Source organism: Plasmodium yoelii (assembly GCF_900002385.2).
Source record: "Plasmodium yoelii strain 17X genome assembly, chromosome: 14".
NCBI classification, from domain to species: Eukaryota; Apicomplexa; class Aconoidasida; order Haemosporida; family Plasmodiidae; genus Plasmodium; species Plasmodium yoelii.
In genome coordinates this window covers 1,750,272-1,766,460 of record NC_036186.2, presented here as the reverse complement: position 1 = coordinate 1,766,460, position 16,189 = coordinate 1,750,272, and the positions used below count along the sequence as shown (strand labels likewise).

General features: G+C 21.7%; 5 protein-coding genes across 5 annotated transcripts; 2 read left to right on the top strand and 3 right to left on the bottom strand.

Moving 5' to 3' along the window:
• Nucleotides 1-77: 77 nt before the first annotated feature.
• PY17X_1445200 (conserved protein, unknown function) lies at nt 78-521 on the bottom strand (the record flags this gene model as incomplete). The annotated part of the gene is made up of 1 exon (XM_719148.1): nt 78-521. One exon carries the CDS (start codon nt 519-521, stop codon nt 78-80), a length of 444 nt encoding a protein of 147 aa, XP_724241.1.
• Nucleotides 522-962: 441 nt separating this feature from the next.
• On the bottom strand, nt 963-2,582 carry PY17X_1445100 (uncharacterized protein; the record flags this gene model as incomplete). The annotated part of the gene is made up of 1 exon (XM_719147.1): nt 963-2,582. The coding sequence occupies one exon, from the start codon at nt 2,580-2,582 to the stop codon at nt 963-965; it is 1,620 nt and encodes a 539-aa protein (XP_724240.1).
• Nucleotides 2,583-3,597: 1,015 nt separating this feature from the next.
• PY17X_1445000 (elongator complex protein 3, putative) lies at nt 3,598-6,831 on the top strand (the record flags this gene model as incomplete). The annotated part of the gene is made up of 1 exon (XM_719146.2): nt 3,598-6,831. The coding sequence occupies one exon, from the start codon at nt 3,598-3,600 to the stop codon at nt 6,829-6,831; it is 3,234 nt and encodes a 1,077-aa protein (XP_724239.2).
• Nucleotides 6,832-8,979: 2,148 nt separating this feature from the next.
• On the top strand, nt 8,980-11,858 carry PY17X_1444900 (conserved Plasmodium protein, unknown function; the record flags this gene model as incomplete). Its single annotated transcript, XM_022957619.1, has 3 exons — nt 8,980-9,655; nt 9,852-10,840; nt 11,079-11,858. The coding sequence occupies 3 exons, from the start codon at nt 8,980-8,982 to the stop codon at nt 11,856-11,858; spliced, it is 2,445 nt and encodes an 814-aa protein (XP_022812979.1).
• Nucleotides 11,859-12,849: 991 nt separating this feature from the next.
• PY17X_1444800 (uncharacterized protein) lies at nt 12,850-15,318 on the bottom strand (the record flags this gene model as incomplete). The annotated part of the gene is made up of 1 exon (XM_720069.2): nt 12,850-15,318. The coding sequence occupies one exon, from the start codon at nt 15,316-15,318 to the stop codon at nt 12,850-12,852; it is 2,469 nt and encodes an 822-aa protein (XP_725162.2).
• Between the last annotated feature and the right edge of the window lie 871 nt (nt 15,319-16,189).

Genomic DNA, 16,189 nt, shown 5'->3' with positions numbered 1-16,189 from the left:
TTGCAATCGTAAATTATATAATTTTTTTTTGATAACTTATAATCATATTAAAAGGAACCTTTTTATTATATGTTTTTTCATTCAATCAACTTAAATTTGAGAGCTTCATGTTTTTTCAATACGGTACTTTCTTTGTCATTCTCTAATATTGCTTCAGCATTTTCAAATGCCTTTAAAATTTTAGGGGATAATTGCTCTAAATGTAAAATTTCATCATAAGTAAAACTCTCTAACAATGTATGACACTTAGCTTTTGATATGACTACACAAGGGGTAATAATAGAATTATTTTTGATAACACATTTTGTTTTTTTCATATTTTTCACAGTTGATATAAAATTATTTCTTAACGTCCCATTACATACAAATACTAATTTATCACTATCATCAGTCAATTTTATAATATTACTCCTTTCTCTTGGTGGATAAGTAAATGAAAGAATTTTTTTCCTTCCTCTTCTATTTTTTATCCATGACCATCCAGCTTTTTTTGAGAAATTTCGAATATATGTATTAAACATTGTTAATTCTTATTGTTATTCTATACTTTTCAAAAAAAAAATATATATTTATGCCATTTTCAAAATTATTATTATAAAGCATTCATATTATATATATATATTTTTTTTAGTTATACATATTTATTAAAATATCATTATTATATTCGACCATCTATTAAATATATATTTCTATATATGTATAATGGCGAAGAAATAACGATCGAATTTTTCATATAGTTAGATTAATAATAAAGCACACACAAAAAATATTAAAAAATAACACTAAGGGATAAAAATGCAAAACCATATAAAGTTCTATGCTTCCTCCCAAAAAAAAAACAACATTTAATTACACTAGTAGTATATTAAATGTTAAAATTTCAAAAAAAATTAAAGAGATGTAAATAAAACGAAAATGTATAATAAAAAGAATTATTTTTTTTTGTTATTTATTTGGGTGTTTTAAAAAAAAGATTCATTAGGCATAAGAAATCTCCATTTTCCAAGAGGTAAATTGTTGAGGTGTATTTTCCCTATACGTATCCTGTGTAATGATCGTATTTTAATATTTGACAATAAACATATTTTTCTAATTATTTTATGAAAACCTTGATATAGTTTAAATATAAGAGTAAAACTATCTACATATTGTATATGACATTTATATATTAATTTACCATCAACAAATAAATTATCTTTTAACATTTTTAAATGACATTCATTTATTTCATTAAATGTTGTAATAATATATTCCTTTTCAACTTGGTATTTATATTTATTTAACAAATAGCTACTAGCTATAGAATCTTGTGTATAAATTAGTAATCCGCTTGAATTAGCATCTAATCGACCACATACATATAAATTATTTACTTTTTCTATATTTATATTTTTATAAATAAAATAACTCATACATTTGTGTTCTTCTTCAATATATTTATTTTCATTCCTTATTAAATTTCTTACAAGAAGTTTTTTATTATTCAATTTATTATCTGGTGAAATTGATAAATAATGTTTAGGTTTATTTACAATAATTGTTATTCTATCTTTTAATAAAATCTTACCAACTTTTGTTAACTCCACACGATCTTTATTTATTGAAACATCTACATTTTCGTAAACAATATTGTCATTAATTTTTAAAATGCCTTTTTTTAAGTTATTATAAGCAAATCTCGAACTACATAAACCTTTATAAGAACAGTATTGATTTAATTTAATTATATTTGGAATTTTATAATTTTCATTATTGAAATATTTACTGTTATCTATATATATCTCACTCAAACTGCTTGGTATTGAATTTTTTTTCAGAATATCATTTTTCCCCACTTCTATCTTATTATTTACTTCATTTTCACATTTTATAAATTCGTCAACATTGTTTTGTATATATCCCATGTGTTTATATTCCCTTTTTTCATTTTGTACCGCATTTATTTCGTTCGTATTCGCATTTTTGCTATTGCTACTACTATTATTATTGCTATTGTTGCTATTACTACTATTATTATTGCTATTGTTGCTATTACTACTATTATTATTGCTATTATTGTTGCTATTACAATATTTGGTACTGGTATTTTCTTCTATGCCTTGCTTTGGCTCATTCAAATTTAAAAGCTCTTTATCAATGTTTTTCTCTAACTCCTTTTTCTTTTTCTTAATAATTTTACTCCATTTTTTGTATTCTCCTATATATCCCATACGAATATTTTCATATAAATTATTCACAGAATTTTCTTGTACATTTTTTTTATCGTTTTTACTATTTTCATAATTTTTATAGTGATTCTCATTATTTATGATATATTCATTCATTTGTTTTTCCCTACCAATATTAAGTATGGGTGCTTCTTTTGACAAATAATCATAATAAATTTTTTGTTTTAAATCAATATAATCTTTACATTGTTTATATTTATTAATATTTTGTTCATATTCCGTTTTTTTGTAACTATGTGTTATTATTTCATTTTTTATATCTACACATTTATCTGTACAAAATCGTTTAAATGCTTTATTAGGAATAAGTTTGTATGTTTGATGTTTCCATATCAGTCTATTTACAACTGACATAAGGAAAGGTATGTTTCAAAAGGAATATAATACAATTTATTACTATTTTATTAGTAGCAAAACAAACAAAAAAAACACAAAAACAAAAATCACAACATAGGAAAAAGGTTTATAACTTAAAAAAATAAATTTTTAGTATTTCATAAACTTCATTAATTAGGTATATTATTATTACTACAAAAAATCATGGATAAAAATATGATATATATAGATTATACATATTTATTTACTTTTATTTTGTTAATTTTCGAACAATTTATATAGCCATATTTTATTTTTTACCAATTCCAAAAATGTAGGGAAAAATAACAAATATAAACCATACATAATATATTGTAATAATGGAACAATCAAAAAGGTATATAATATATATAATATTTAATATATAAAATAACAATTCGATAAATGATAAAGTATACACGTAAGTGTTTCATACAATCTGTTTTGAAGGTTTGTAAGTTAATTTGCAGTGATCGAGAAAAAAATATTATACTACATATGTATATGTATATATATATGTATATTATATATATTTATTTATTTATACATATAAAACATTTAGAAATAGAATATTTTTTTAAATATATATATAGAAAAAAGGAAAGAAAAACAATTAATATATGTAATACAATTATATATATATATATTTATTTGCATAATTATTAATTTATTTGATAATTACTAATTTACTTGCATAATTATTTGCATGTTTATTCACCCATGATATATAGTACAATATTTTATAGTTCATTTTCGCCATATATGATGTTGTAACTGGTTAATATAACATACAAAAATATATTTAATATATGTTATTTTGAGAACTATTATATTTTTTATGCATTCAAAAGTTAAATATTTTATAACAGTTTCTTCCATAGGTATAATATAATATCTTAAATTTGTTTAAAGCATAGTAATGGAGTGAAACCCATAAATATTATTATTATTATATAACCTAGGAAGGTATATATATATATAATATACATATTTGATATATTTGTTGAAAGTAAAAATGGATGTTAGGGATGATAAATTGATAGGAGATAATAACAAAATGAAAAATAATAAATTATATAATGACTATGATATTAATAATTTAAAAAATGAGATTAACGAAAATCATGATGAAGAAGATTTAAATAAAAACAGCTCATACATTGATGATATACTTAACGAATCAAGTGATGGTGAAAATATAAAAGATGAAAAAAAAGGAGAAAAAGTGGATAATGAGAATTTTTTTTATATAAATGATGTTTTAAAACTAAACTATCCATTGGAATATGAAGAAAATAAAATATACCCTAAAGTATATTGTTATGAACCACAGAATTTTGAAAAATTTAAGAAAAAATTAAAAAATAAAAATGAACTGAGACATTATGAATGTTATTCTTCTACAATGAATGAGTTTTTTTATAAATATAATGAAAATTATTATGATGGCATTTTGAAAAATGAATCCTTTAAAAAATTTGCAGAAGAATTGTGGTCAAATAGATCCAATATAAAAAATGAAACAGAATATAATGAGTTATGTATTCAACTACGTAAAAAATATAAAGTCAGTCCTTCGAAGCATCAAATTGGTGTTGCTTTGCAACATTATTATTTGAAATCGTTGAAAAATAACGGAGAAAATAACGGAGAAAATAACGGAGAAAATAACGGATACACCGATATAATTAATTATAACAAAAATAGTGGGAATGGGAATGTAGATGATAATAATCCCAATTGCGCTGAAAAAGGATCCAATACATCGGATGTTTCAAACCAAAACAACGTAGATGTTGATGATGCAACGGTGGAAGATAATATGAATAATGAAGCAATGAAAAAAAAAGAAAAAAAAGTAAAAATAGTTGAAAATAATAAAGAAAATACTAGCGAGGATGATGATAACGAATTTGTTATAAACAAAAAGGGAAAGGATGTAAAGTTCACTTTTGAAAATGTTAACAAAATGATAATTGCAAAAGAAATGACAAATTATAAAGATTTAGATAAAGAAAGTGTAAATTTTTTACAAATAAATAAAAGAAAAGGAGTACGATCCAATAGTGGTGTTTTAGTTGTTACTATAATTACTCACCCCCATAAATTTAGTTGCAAATATGATTGTCATTATTGCCCAAATGAACCTAATCAACCTCGATCTTATCTATCAACTGAACCAGCTATATTAAGAGCGAATCAAAATAATTTTGATGTGATATGCCAATTTTTTAACAGAACTACAACACTAGTAAATAATGGGCATGTTGCTGATAAAATAGAAGTGTTAGTATTAGGTGGTACATGGAGTTGTTATGATGTAGAATATCAGCATGAATTTATTCGGGATATATATTATGCTGCTAATATATATCCAATATTAAAAAATAGGAGAAAAAAATTAAGTTTAAAAGAAGAGCAAGAAATAAATGAAAAAAGCAATTGTAGAATCATTGGCTTAACATTAGAAACACGACCAGATCAAATTAATAAAGATGAATTACTCAGATTAAGATATTATGGATGTACTAGAGTTCAATTGGGTATACAACATGTTGATGATTATATTTTAAAAAAAGTTAATCGACAATGTACATTAAATGATTGTATAAGGGCAATATATTTATTAAAAGAAAATGGATTTAAAGTAGATATACATTTAATGCCAGATTTACCATATTCAAATGTGCAAAAAGATATTGAAATGTTTAAATATGTATTAATGTCAACAGATTTACAAGCTGATCAATGGAAAATATATCCATGTGAAATTACTCCATTTACTAAAATAGAAAAATGGTATAACAATAATGAATTTAAACCATATTTTGAAACTGATAAAAATTTATTAATTAGTGTAATACTTTTAGTTAAAAAATCAATACATCCATGGATACGACTAAATAGGGTTATTAGAGATATTCCAAATCCATCTATTATTGCTGGGAATAATATTACAAATATGAGGCAATTAATAGCAACTGAAATGAATATAAGAAATATTTATTGCCAATGTATTAGATGTAAAGAAATAAAAAACCAAGAACTTGAAAAAAAAAATGATTCAATTTTTTTAAAAATATATAAATATCCAACTTTAGGAGGAGATGAATTTTTTATAACATTTCAAGGTAAGAAACTGATAAAACAACATGGAAAAAGTAAAAAGGAAAAAAAAAAACAACAAAAAGAACAAAAAAAAAAAAAAAATGAACTGGAAAAACAAAAAAGAAATAACTTAACAGAATGTTTGCCTCAAAAAGAAAATATTGAAAATATTGAAAATATAGATAACGATGATAATTGTGAAACAGATGATTTCATTGGAAATTTATACAATAAACCGAATGAAGAAAAAATAAATAATACTGAAAATAATATAAATTTTTTAAAAAATATTCCAAAAAATACCCCAAAAAATGTACTTCAAAATAATTACCCAAATAAATATGAAAAAGAAGAAAAAAATAATGAGGAAGAATATGATAATGCTCACTCTTTGTTAGGATTTTTGAGACTTCGATTAAGAAAAGAAAATAATTATTGTAAGGATAGACCATTTAAATGTTTAGAAAACGCAGCATTAATTAGAGAGTTACATGTATATGGATCTTTATTAAAACATGACGATTTTAAAGATGAATTAAATTTTATACAACATAAAGGATTAGGAAAATGTTTAGTTTTAGTTGCTGAAATTATTGCTTATTCATATAAATATAAAAAAATGGCTATTATTGCAGGAGTTGGTACAAGAGAGTATTATAAAAAGTTGGGATATACTAAAGAAGAAACTTATATGACCAAAATATTAAATACGAAAGATATGTATAAAAATTATTTATTAAATATAAACAAAATTAAAGAAAATATAATTATTTATAATTATGACTTAAAACATTGCCTTTATTTAATGCATAAAGAGATACCTGATATATCAAAATATAAACGAAGTGAAATTCAAAACTTAAATGAATATATTAACGAAAACATAATACAATTAGGAATAAATGATTATATGGAATATAAAAATGAATCAACTATATCTACAATAAATGTGAAAAATGTTCTATGTGTTAATAAATGTAATATTATAAGTATGTTTATAAACACATTTAATAAAATTTATAAAAATATATACTTTAGTAAAAATAAATTCTTTTTTAATCCTTATACTGTAATCTTTTTTAGTACTACATTTTTTATTTCGATGCGACTTTTAAAAAATCGACATCATGCAAATATGTAACATAGTTTGCACTTTGGAGATACTATATCATTTGTGTATTTGATGATATATATATTTTACCTATATCATATGAAATAAAAAATCAAATAATTTTAATTTATTATCATAATTATTATATTTTATTTATTATTTGTTTTTTTTAATATATCTACATTAAATGTTTTTTTTTTTTTTTTTCTTCATATCCATTATTTTCAAAGTTCGTTAACATTTTGTAACGAAACAACTATAAAATTTTGCACATGCATATAACATTTACAGTTATTAATTATAAAAATATAATTTTTCGGCTTATTCGATTATCTATTTTTAATATGTCAAAAGTGGCTTTATGTAACCATGTGCACTTGTATACATATATAATGATAAAAAAAACTGTTAAAAGGAACGAAAAGGAGACAATTTTGAGATACCATTTATTCAATTTTAACTCATTTACATGTTATATTATCATTATTTTTTATGGTAAAATGTTCATACTTTATTTATGGGAAATTTTAATATTATAACATATCAGGCATTTATAATTAGACCGGAATACAATAAAAGGACTTTTATTTTATCTCTTTCTATTTTGTTTTTCGTCATAAAATATTATTGGATTATAAAAAAAAAATTGTGCACTTGTAAAAATAAATATGAAATTAATAATGTGGTTGTTAAGGTAAAAGTATGAAAAAATGGGAAAAAAATAGAACATAACATATTTTTTTTACTAAAACAATTGGAAAAAACTTAAAAAGATTACAGATAATAGACTAAATTATGTTAATGATTGAACATGATATTGGAAGTATTGAAATATGAAAATATTGAAAAATGAAAATATTGAAAAATGAAAATATTGAAAAATGAAAATATTGGAAAAAATATAATTGCATTAAAATTTTGATTGGAAAAAAATGCATACTTCAACAGTTAGTAAAATTTATATTTTTTTTTAAATTGGCAAAGTGTTATTTTAATTGGTTATTATCATGGTATATTTTATTTTATATTTTTAATATTTTTAATTATTTGAATAGTAATATATGATTAATTTAACATTTTTATAGTGAAAAAAAAATTACTTGTTTTTCTATTTGATTAATTTTTATATGGAATATAGGAGTTCTAATCTAACATATTCACATGTATTATGTTATTTATAATAATATAATGTATAGATAAATTTCATTATGGACATTCTTATTAGTATTTTTGACTTATGCATATAAATAATAGTTTAATATTACGAGAAAATATTAACATGATATATTTTTCCTCGTTCATTATTCATTAATTAATAGAATTTACTAATTAAAATGCATTTATATTATTAGAGTTTGAATTTTTTGTGAAGTTATTATATAGTATTTGATATTTATATTTATGTTTATGTTTATATTTATATTTATTTTTATTTTTAATTTATATGTCTCTAATATATATTTACATATACGCGATATTATATATTATTAAGTAATGAATCACTGCATCATGTATTATAACTTACCTACATGCTTATATATACATATGGATATACATATACATAACTGCTTTTAATATAATAATATATTTATTATTATATTAAATGATAACTTAATTTCATATATTTTAATTCAAAAAGAAAGAAAAGTGTGCATATATACGTATAAATAATAATTGGGAAAAAAACAAGGTTGTTATATCGCGAATTAATAAACTAAAACAATAACAAAAAAAAGAGAGTTATTTTATTTTCTTAATTTTAAAGGTTCAATAAAAGTAAAACGCTTAGGAAAAGACACGCATACATATATATATTTACGAACATTGTAATAAATATAATTGATTAATTGAAGCAAATGAATTTTATCGCATATTTGATGAAGTTAAAAATACAACTTTTAGAATAAACTGAGATACCGTGCACCAGACATATATTATTTTATATTAATTTTTTTTTTTGAAAATTTATATTTTTTATGTTTCGAATATATAGAACTAACAATAAGAAAGTTATAAGTACATATATATCAGTAAAAATACAAATTATATTTTTTGTTAAGTAAATACCCAAACATATACATGCATGGATATTATATACATGCATATATATTATATACATGTGTGGATATAGAAATAAATTGAATAATAATAAAGTTTGTATTTTATAAGAAGGGAAAAATGGATACTGAAGATAAATCTATTGGAGATAATAAATCGAAAGAATGCGAGTTAGATGAAATCGCAAATTTAGAAAAGGATATTTCTGAATTAAATGGCAAAATAAATGTCAGCATAAATGATAGCATAAATGCTAGTAGTAAATATGAAGAAATAAATAAAGAAGAAAATGGTAATGCATCTGATTTTAATTACAACGAAGAGACCAATAATATGAAAAGAGAAGAAAATGAAATGGACGATAATTATTTTTTTGAAAATACTCAAGAATATAATATCAAAAATAGTACCTTTATTAAGTTTGATGATAATATCGATGAAAAAAAAAATATGGAGAAGGATAATGAAATTCATATAAATGATACATCGAAAAATAATACAAACAACGAACATAATAAAAGTAATGAGCATAATACAAGTAATGAAAATAATACAAACAACGAAAATAATAAAAGTAACGAAAATAATAAAAGTAATGAGCATAATACAAACAACGAAAACAATGTTAATAATAACATTTATAATTTTAATAACCCTGATAAAAATTTATGTGATGAAATAAATGGCGATAACTTAGATAGCGAAAAAATGCAAATAAAAATAAAAAACTTATTAAAACTAATAGAAATACTAAAGGCTCAAATAAATAAAAAGGATCAAGAATTATACCAGATAGGTATATTTCAAATATCTATATTATAATATGATATATATATATATATATTTTTATGCTTTATTCATAATGTAATACTTTATTTTTTCCATGAGTTGTTTTATCTTTGTATGCCTCAATGTATATTGGATACGCATTCCAACATATATGGATTATATATATATATACACATTTATAAATTTGTTTTTTTCCCTTTTAGAGGTAGACATGAAAATGCGAAATGGAAAGAGCGAAGATAATACCCTAAGCATTGAAGATGATATGATTAAAAGTGATGGAAATTCTGAAAAAAACGAAAATAATATTTTTATAAACAAAATGAAAAAAATACTAGTATCCCAAAATGAAGAAATTATATTATTAAATGAAGAATTGAAAAAGAAGAATAAAGAAATATTTTACTTGAATGAAGAAAATATAACAAAAGATGAAAAACTAATTGAACTAAAAAAAGAAATCGAAGAAAATTATTTGCATCTAAAAGAATGTAAAAATATGCAAAGTGTAATGCAAATAAATGCCAATAATAAAATATATAGTGCTGAAAATTATTTAAGTGCTACAAATAAAAAATTATTAGAAAACAATATTGATATTAAAGAAAAAAAACTAAATATCGAAAAACAAAAGAAAGTAATAAAAGAATTATATAACCAGTTAAATAAAAAAGATGATCAAATTATGGAACTTAGAAGAATAATAGAAAGTGTTGAATTAAATAATAATAGAGATATTATTAAATATAAAGAAAATAATATAGATCTTATAAATAGATTAAGATTAAATGCATCATTGATGAATAACCAAAAAATCGAAATCGAAAATATGCATATCAATTATAAACAACTAGAAGAAGAATTACGAAATAAAGATAACGAATTAAAAAAATTGCATAATAATATATTATCAAAAGATGATGAAAATAATAAAATAATCCAAGATATGAATCGATTGAAATTTGATATGGAAATAAAAAATATTGATATATTAAATATCAAAAAAAAAATGAAAGGAATCAAAAAAGAATGTTCTATTAATTTAAAAAAACAAAAGGAACGTTTTACAGATATTATTAATGAACTATATAAGGAAAAAGATCAAATTATTAAAAAACATTCTGAAGATATGTCAAAGTTGGTTTCTCACTATAATGAAGTTGTTTGTATTAACGATAATATAAAGAATGAGGTAAGAAATATTTTGAAAGAATTTCAGAGTTATATATTTCAATAAATGTTTGTGTCGAAGCATATATATATATTCCAAAATAAAACGTATTTGTACTCTTGTATGTTTGTTTTTATCATAAAAAATATGCGTAACATCAGCTATTGCTACTATATGCATAGCACTTATATATGATGAGCTCATTAAAAATGTGTATATATATATATTTGCACATGTATTGATATAATTTTTTTTTTAGATAAATACTTTGAAGGATGAAGTGCTAAAAAAAGCGTGTGAAATAGAAAAATTGCAGGACCGATTAATAGATTATGAAGCCAAATTATTAGTTTATGAAAATAATAATGAAGTTAAAATGTTAAAAAAAAATGAGAATCATTTATCAATGTTACTAAATAAACATATACGCAGAAATGAAGAATTGGTGAATACAAATCTTCTTTTACAAAAGTCAACGTTAGAAAATAATAATTTAGAGGAAAAAATACTCGAATTGAAAGGTACAATATATAGAAAGGATCACGAAATAAAAAGTTTACATGAACAAAATAGAAAAAAAAAAAACAGCAGTAGTAATTCTAATGCTGATAAGCATATCATGGAAATATATAGTGAAATTAATAATGATAATAATATCATTAAAAATAATAACAATATAAGTGATATTAACATTAACAATAGTTATTCTGATGAGGTTTGTTCTTCTTATGTATCAAAGAAAATAAGTGAAAAAAATAATAACCGAAGTATAATAATACAAAATGAAAACATAAATTCCCAATTAAATGATACGTCAAATTCTATAGAAGATGATCCCATTTACGCTACTTTGTGTGAACTTTTAAATTGTAACAAGGAAAACAATTCTTTATTTAAAATAAATAAAATATGTGATAAAACATATATGATAAATGATAAAAAAGTATTTATAAGTTTTATTAACGGTGAGTTATATGCCGAACATGATGGATATCCTGTAAAGTTACAGGATTATATAACACAAAATTTGGAATATTGAAGAATACCTTGTGCAGGAATATTTATAGAGGATTAAATAATATATATACATGTACATATGTATATATACCTCGTTTATATAATGAGTCACCATATATTACTACAAATATATAGTACTATATGTATCATCCCGAATTATCATTTGCCTCAATCAATGTGGCTTGATATTTACACCATTACTAAGTTAGAGATTAAGGTGTATATTGGAGTTGACATTTTTTTTTATATCTGCATACGTTTGTTTCATTATACATTTATTTCATATTTTTTATGTTTGAATAATGTTATAAAACTGTAAGTTTTAAAAATGTGCCCTTATATATGTATATATTGGCAAAATGAAAAATAGTTTCTCTATTATGTTATTGATCCACTAATATATATAACATTTTGCATAATTATTACATATGCACAAGTCTATGTATGTGTTTATAGTTTATTTTGATTTTTTATAAGTTTTACTTTTTTTAGTATAATTTTTATGGCATATTCTTTTCTTTTGTATATCTTCCGATTTATGCATTTTTTTTCGTAATTTTTTATATTAAGTATTTATAATTTAGTTGAGAAATTTGTATTTAATAAATCATATATTAAACAAACAAAAAAATATATATCACCAAATAAAAATGTCATATTTGTTTTCTGAGTAGAATGCATGGACTATTAATTAAATGCTACTTAAAAATAGAAAGTGAGGCCAAAGAGAAAAGTCAGACATATTGTTTTGAAAGCAATATATGCTAATAGATATTATTAAATGTAATATAAGCATGCCATAAAACACGAAAGAAAGAAAAAAAAAGAATTAATTCAAAAGTAAAAAAAAAAGGATATTAATGAAAGTTATAAACTAATTTGGGATTAAAAGGGGAATAAAAATAAATATACCATATAAGTATATGCTTATGTAGTTACATAGGTATATTCCTATATATATATATATGTGTGTGCATCTTGATATAATTTTTTTTTTAGAATGGTTGGCATGCTCAAAAATAATTATCAAAAGTTTCTTTGTCGACAAAAGATTCAATTTGACTCCATAAATAATCACATGCTTCTGGTGTAATTTCCTTTTTATCTAATTGCAACCGATGCCACATATTTGTTTCTGTATTTTTGGGGATTAAACAAATTTCCAATTCATTTTCATTATCTTTTATTATTTTTAATCGAAATAATTCCTCAATGAGTAGATAGGTTCGTTTGTATTTTTTTGATATTGCCATCGTTTTAAGTTTAATTGCATCAGTGTATTCTTGTAATTTGTCAATTTTATACTGAGCCTTTTTTAATAACATTTTTTTTACTTGATATTTATTTTTAAGTATGTTTTTTTTTTCATCGATTTCATAAAAAACTTTTAATTTTTTCTCCCCAGTTTCATCATTAGTATCACAAAATATAGATTCACAATCTTTTAATTTTTGGGAAATTATTTCATATTCTTCATTAATTACATTTCTTTTATCTTGGACAATTTTTTTTTTGTTATAAATAGCTTGTTGTATATTTATTATATTATTATTAACATTATTGGTTATGTTTATTATTTCATTTATGCCCTCATTTTCCCCATCAAAATTTAATGAATAGTCATTTATATTCATAACTGTTTTACATAAATCATCAATATCACTTTCTCCACTATTATATTTTGTTATATTATTAATAATATTACGAAAGTATAAATAATCATTATCATTATTTATATATGTATCAATATTATATCTGTTCATTATTTTCTTATTCCTATTATCATTTTTTTTAATATATTGCTGCATATTATTCATATCTCTATACTTGTTAAAGTAAGATGAATCGTCCTGGAAATTGTGCACTGAATTAGCATTCATATTATTATGACTGCTACTTCTACGTTTTTTTACGCTACCATTCTCACTTTTATGACTTAATAAATTACCTTCAGAAATTGGGATTGCCATTGATATATTTTTAAAATCGACAATATTAGATCCGATGATACTATTTTTTAATGATGCATCTTGATTATTTATTATATTCTTTAGTTGACTATCTTCATTATTCATATTTAAATTATGAAATTTCTTAGAATTATTCGATTCGTTTCGATTATTGTTATTATTATTATTATTATTATTTGTCATATGATTTGTAGTAATATCATTCAAGTTGTTAATGCCATTAAATGTATTTTTGTTATGCGATTTTCTTTTGACATAGGAATTAAAATTTTCTTCGCTTAACCTATCGATTGTACATGCATTAAATACGTCATTGTTGTTTGTGCTATTCATCATTTTTTCACTATGTGTATCAGCTAAATATTTTGATTCTCGAATTTCTTTACTTCTTAAAATATTGGCATTAAGATAATAAGGGAGATTACTACAATTACCATTTTTGGGATTATCATTAGTATATAAATTTTTATTTATATGGACATCCAGATTATGTTGCCCGTTTTGTTCAAGGTAACAATATTTATAATTCGGTTCGCAATTTGAATTATTCAAAATATTATCACTATTTTTTTGTTTGTCATAATTTCTTGCTAATGAATGTGATTTAATGCTATTATTTGCATTATTATTTATATTTACTTCGTTAGCTGTATCTATATTACTCCCTGTTTTGCAGGTTATATACGACACATCTAATGTGTTGTTATTATTAAATAGTTTTTCATTGGAATAAAAATTATTATAATTATTTACATTTTCATTTATGTTATTTGAATTACTATTTTCATTATTAATTTTGTTATTATAATATGTTGATAAATTATTATCGAAATAATAATTTCTTTGAGCATATTTTTTATTTAATGTGTTCATTTTGTTGTTATCATTTTCGGTATTTTGATTTGTATTATTTACAGCTTCATATTTTCTTTTTATTGGAGATGTATATGTATATAGTATGCTTTCTGGATTATTTATGTTATCATCTTTGTTATTGTTCACTTCATTATTTTCACTGTTATAAAATTTCGAATTCCTATTATTTTTAATGTTATTTTTATTAGTATTTTTCATAACATTGTTATCATCACTAACATATTTTTTTGTATTATTGTGTATTATTGGCCTGTTAAGATATGGCTTTGTTATATTATTGTTACTATTATTTTCGATGCTTCGTGTATTAGCTAGAGAGACGTTTTTACTTCCATTTCTCAGTTCATTGTGCAATTGCTTATTAGAATCTATTTGTGCATTCTTATGAAGCGCATTTTGACTACTTTTGATAATTCCTCTGGGGGGAGGTTTAAATGTGTTATTATTTGTTCGGGGTTTGAAATTGGTATTTCTAATAAGTGTATTTTTTTGTCCAAATGATGAAATCTGCGTATTTGTAGTATTTTTATTAATTCCATTAAAATTATTTTTAGCTCTGTTTAAAAATTTAACGCCCTTATTTTCATTATTAAGTTCGGTTGCTTTAGTTTTCGGCTTCCCAGAAAAGTAATTCATCTCTTTAACGTTTGTATTTTATTTTTATTTTCAAAATTTAAAAACAAGTTCCTATTTTTCGACTTTTTCTAATGCTTGGCATTATTATATTATTTTTATGTAATCTTTTGTATTACACACTTTCTTTATTCTTTAATAGTCTCCTTTCGTTGTTTATTGCTTTTCCTTTTTTTCTTCAAAGGTATTTAGAAATGCATTACTGAAAAAAATGAGTAAATCTTTAAGTTTATCACTCAACTGTGCAACGTGTTTTTGTGCATTAATAGTTAAAAAAAATAAACAACTTTCACATATATATATGCTCAATTTAATAACAAAGTTTACATTAACAAATAAATATAACAATGTTACATTAAAAATATGTATTTTTGTGGTATAAAGAGGTTAAAAGATGAGGAAATTTAACTTTTATTAATATTAACAAGTTGGATTTTTTAATACATATATATTTTTTTGTGGATATATTAAAATGAATAGTTATATTATTGGATCGTCTAAAATACCATTGTTTATAAAATAAAATTGTGGATATTTGTATTTTATGTTTTTCAAATGAATATTTAAACGAATCATCACATGTATAAAGAGAAATATATTTAGCATTGAAGATACAATTATATAATCATAACATTACTAGAAAAGTAAAATTTTCCAATTTAACTGTCAAAATCAAACAAAATTATAAAAAAGAAAAAAATTAAAAAACATATATATTTAACAATATCTTCCGTAAATTATATAAATTATATTTTTATATTTTACATTTGTCTTATAATAATGATAAAAAAAAATATTAAGTATGGCCAATGCAAAAATATACTGCCAAAGTGTGGGGAAGAAATTAAAATTATATAAACATACGAATAATGCG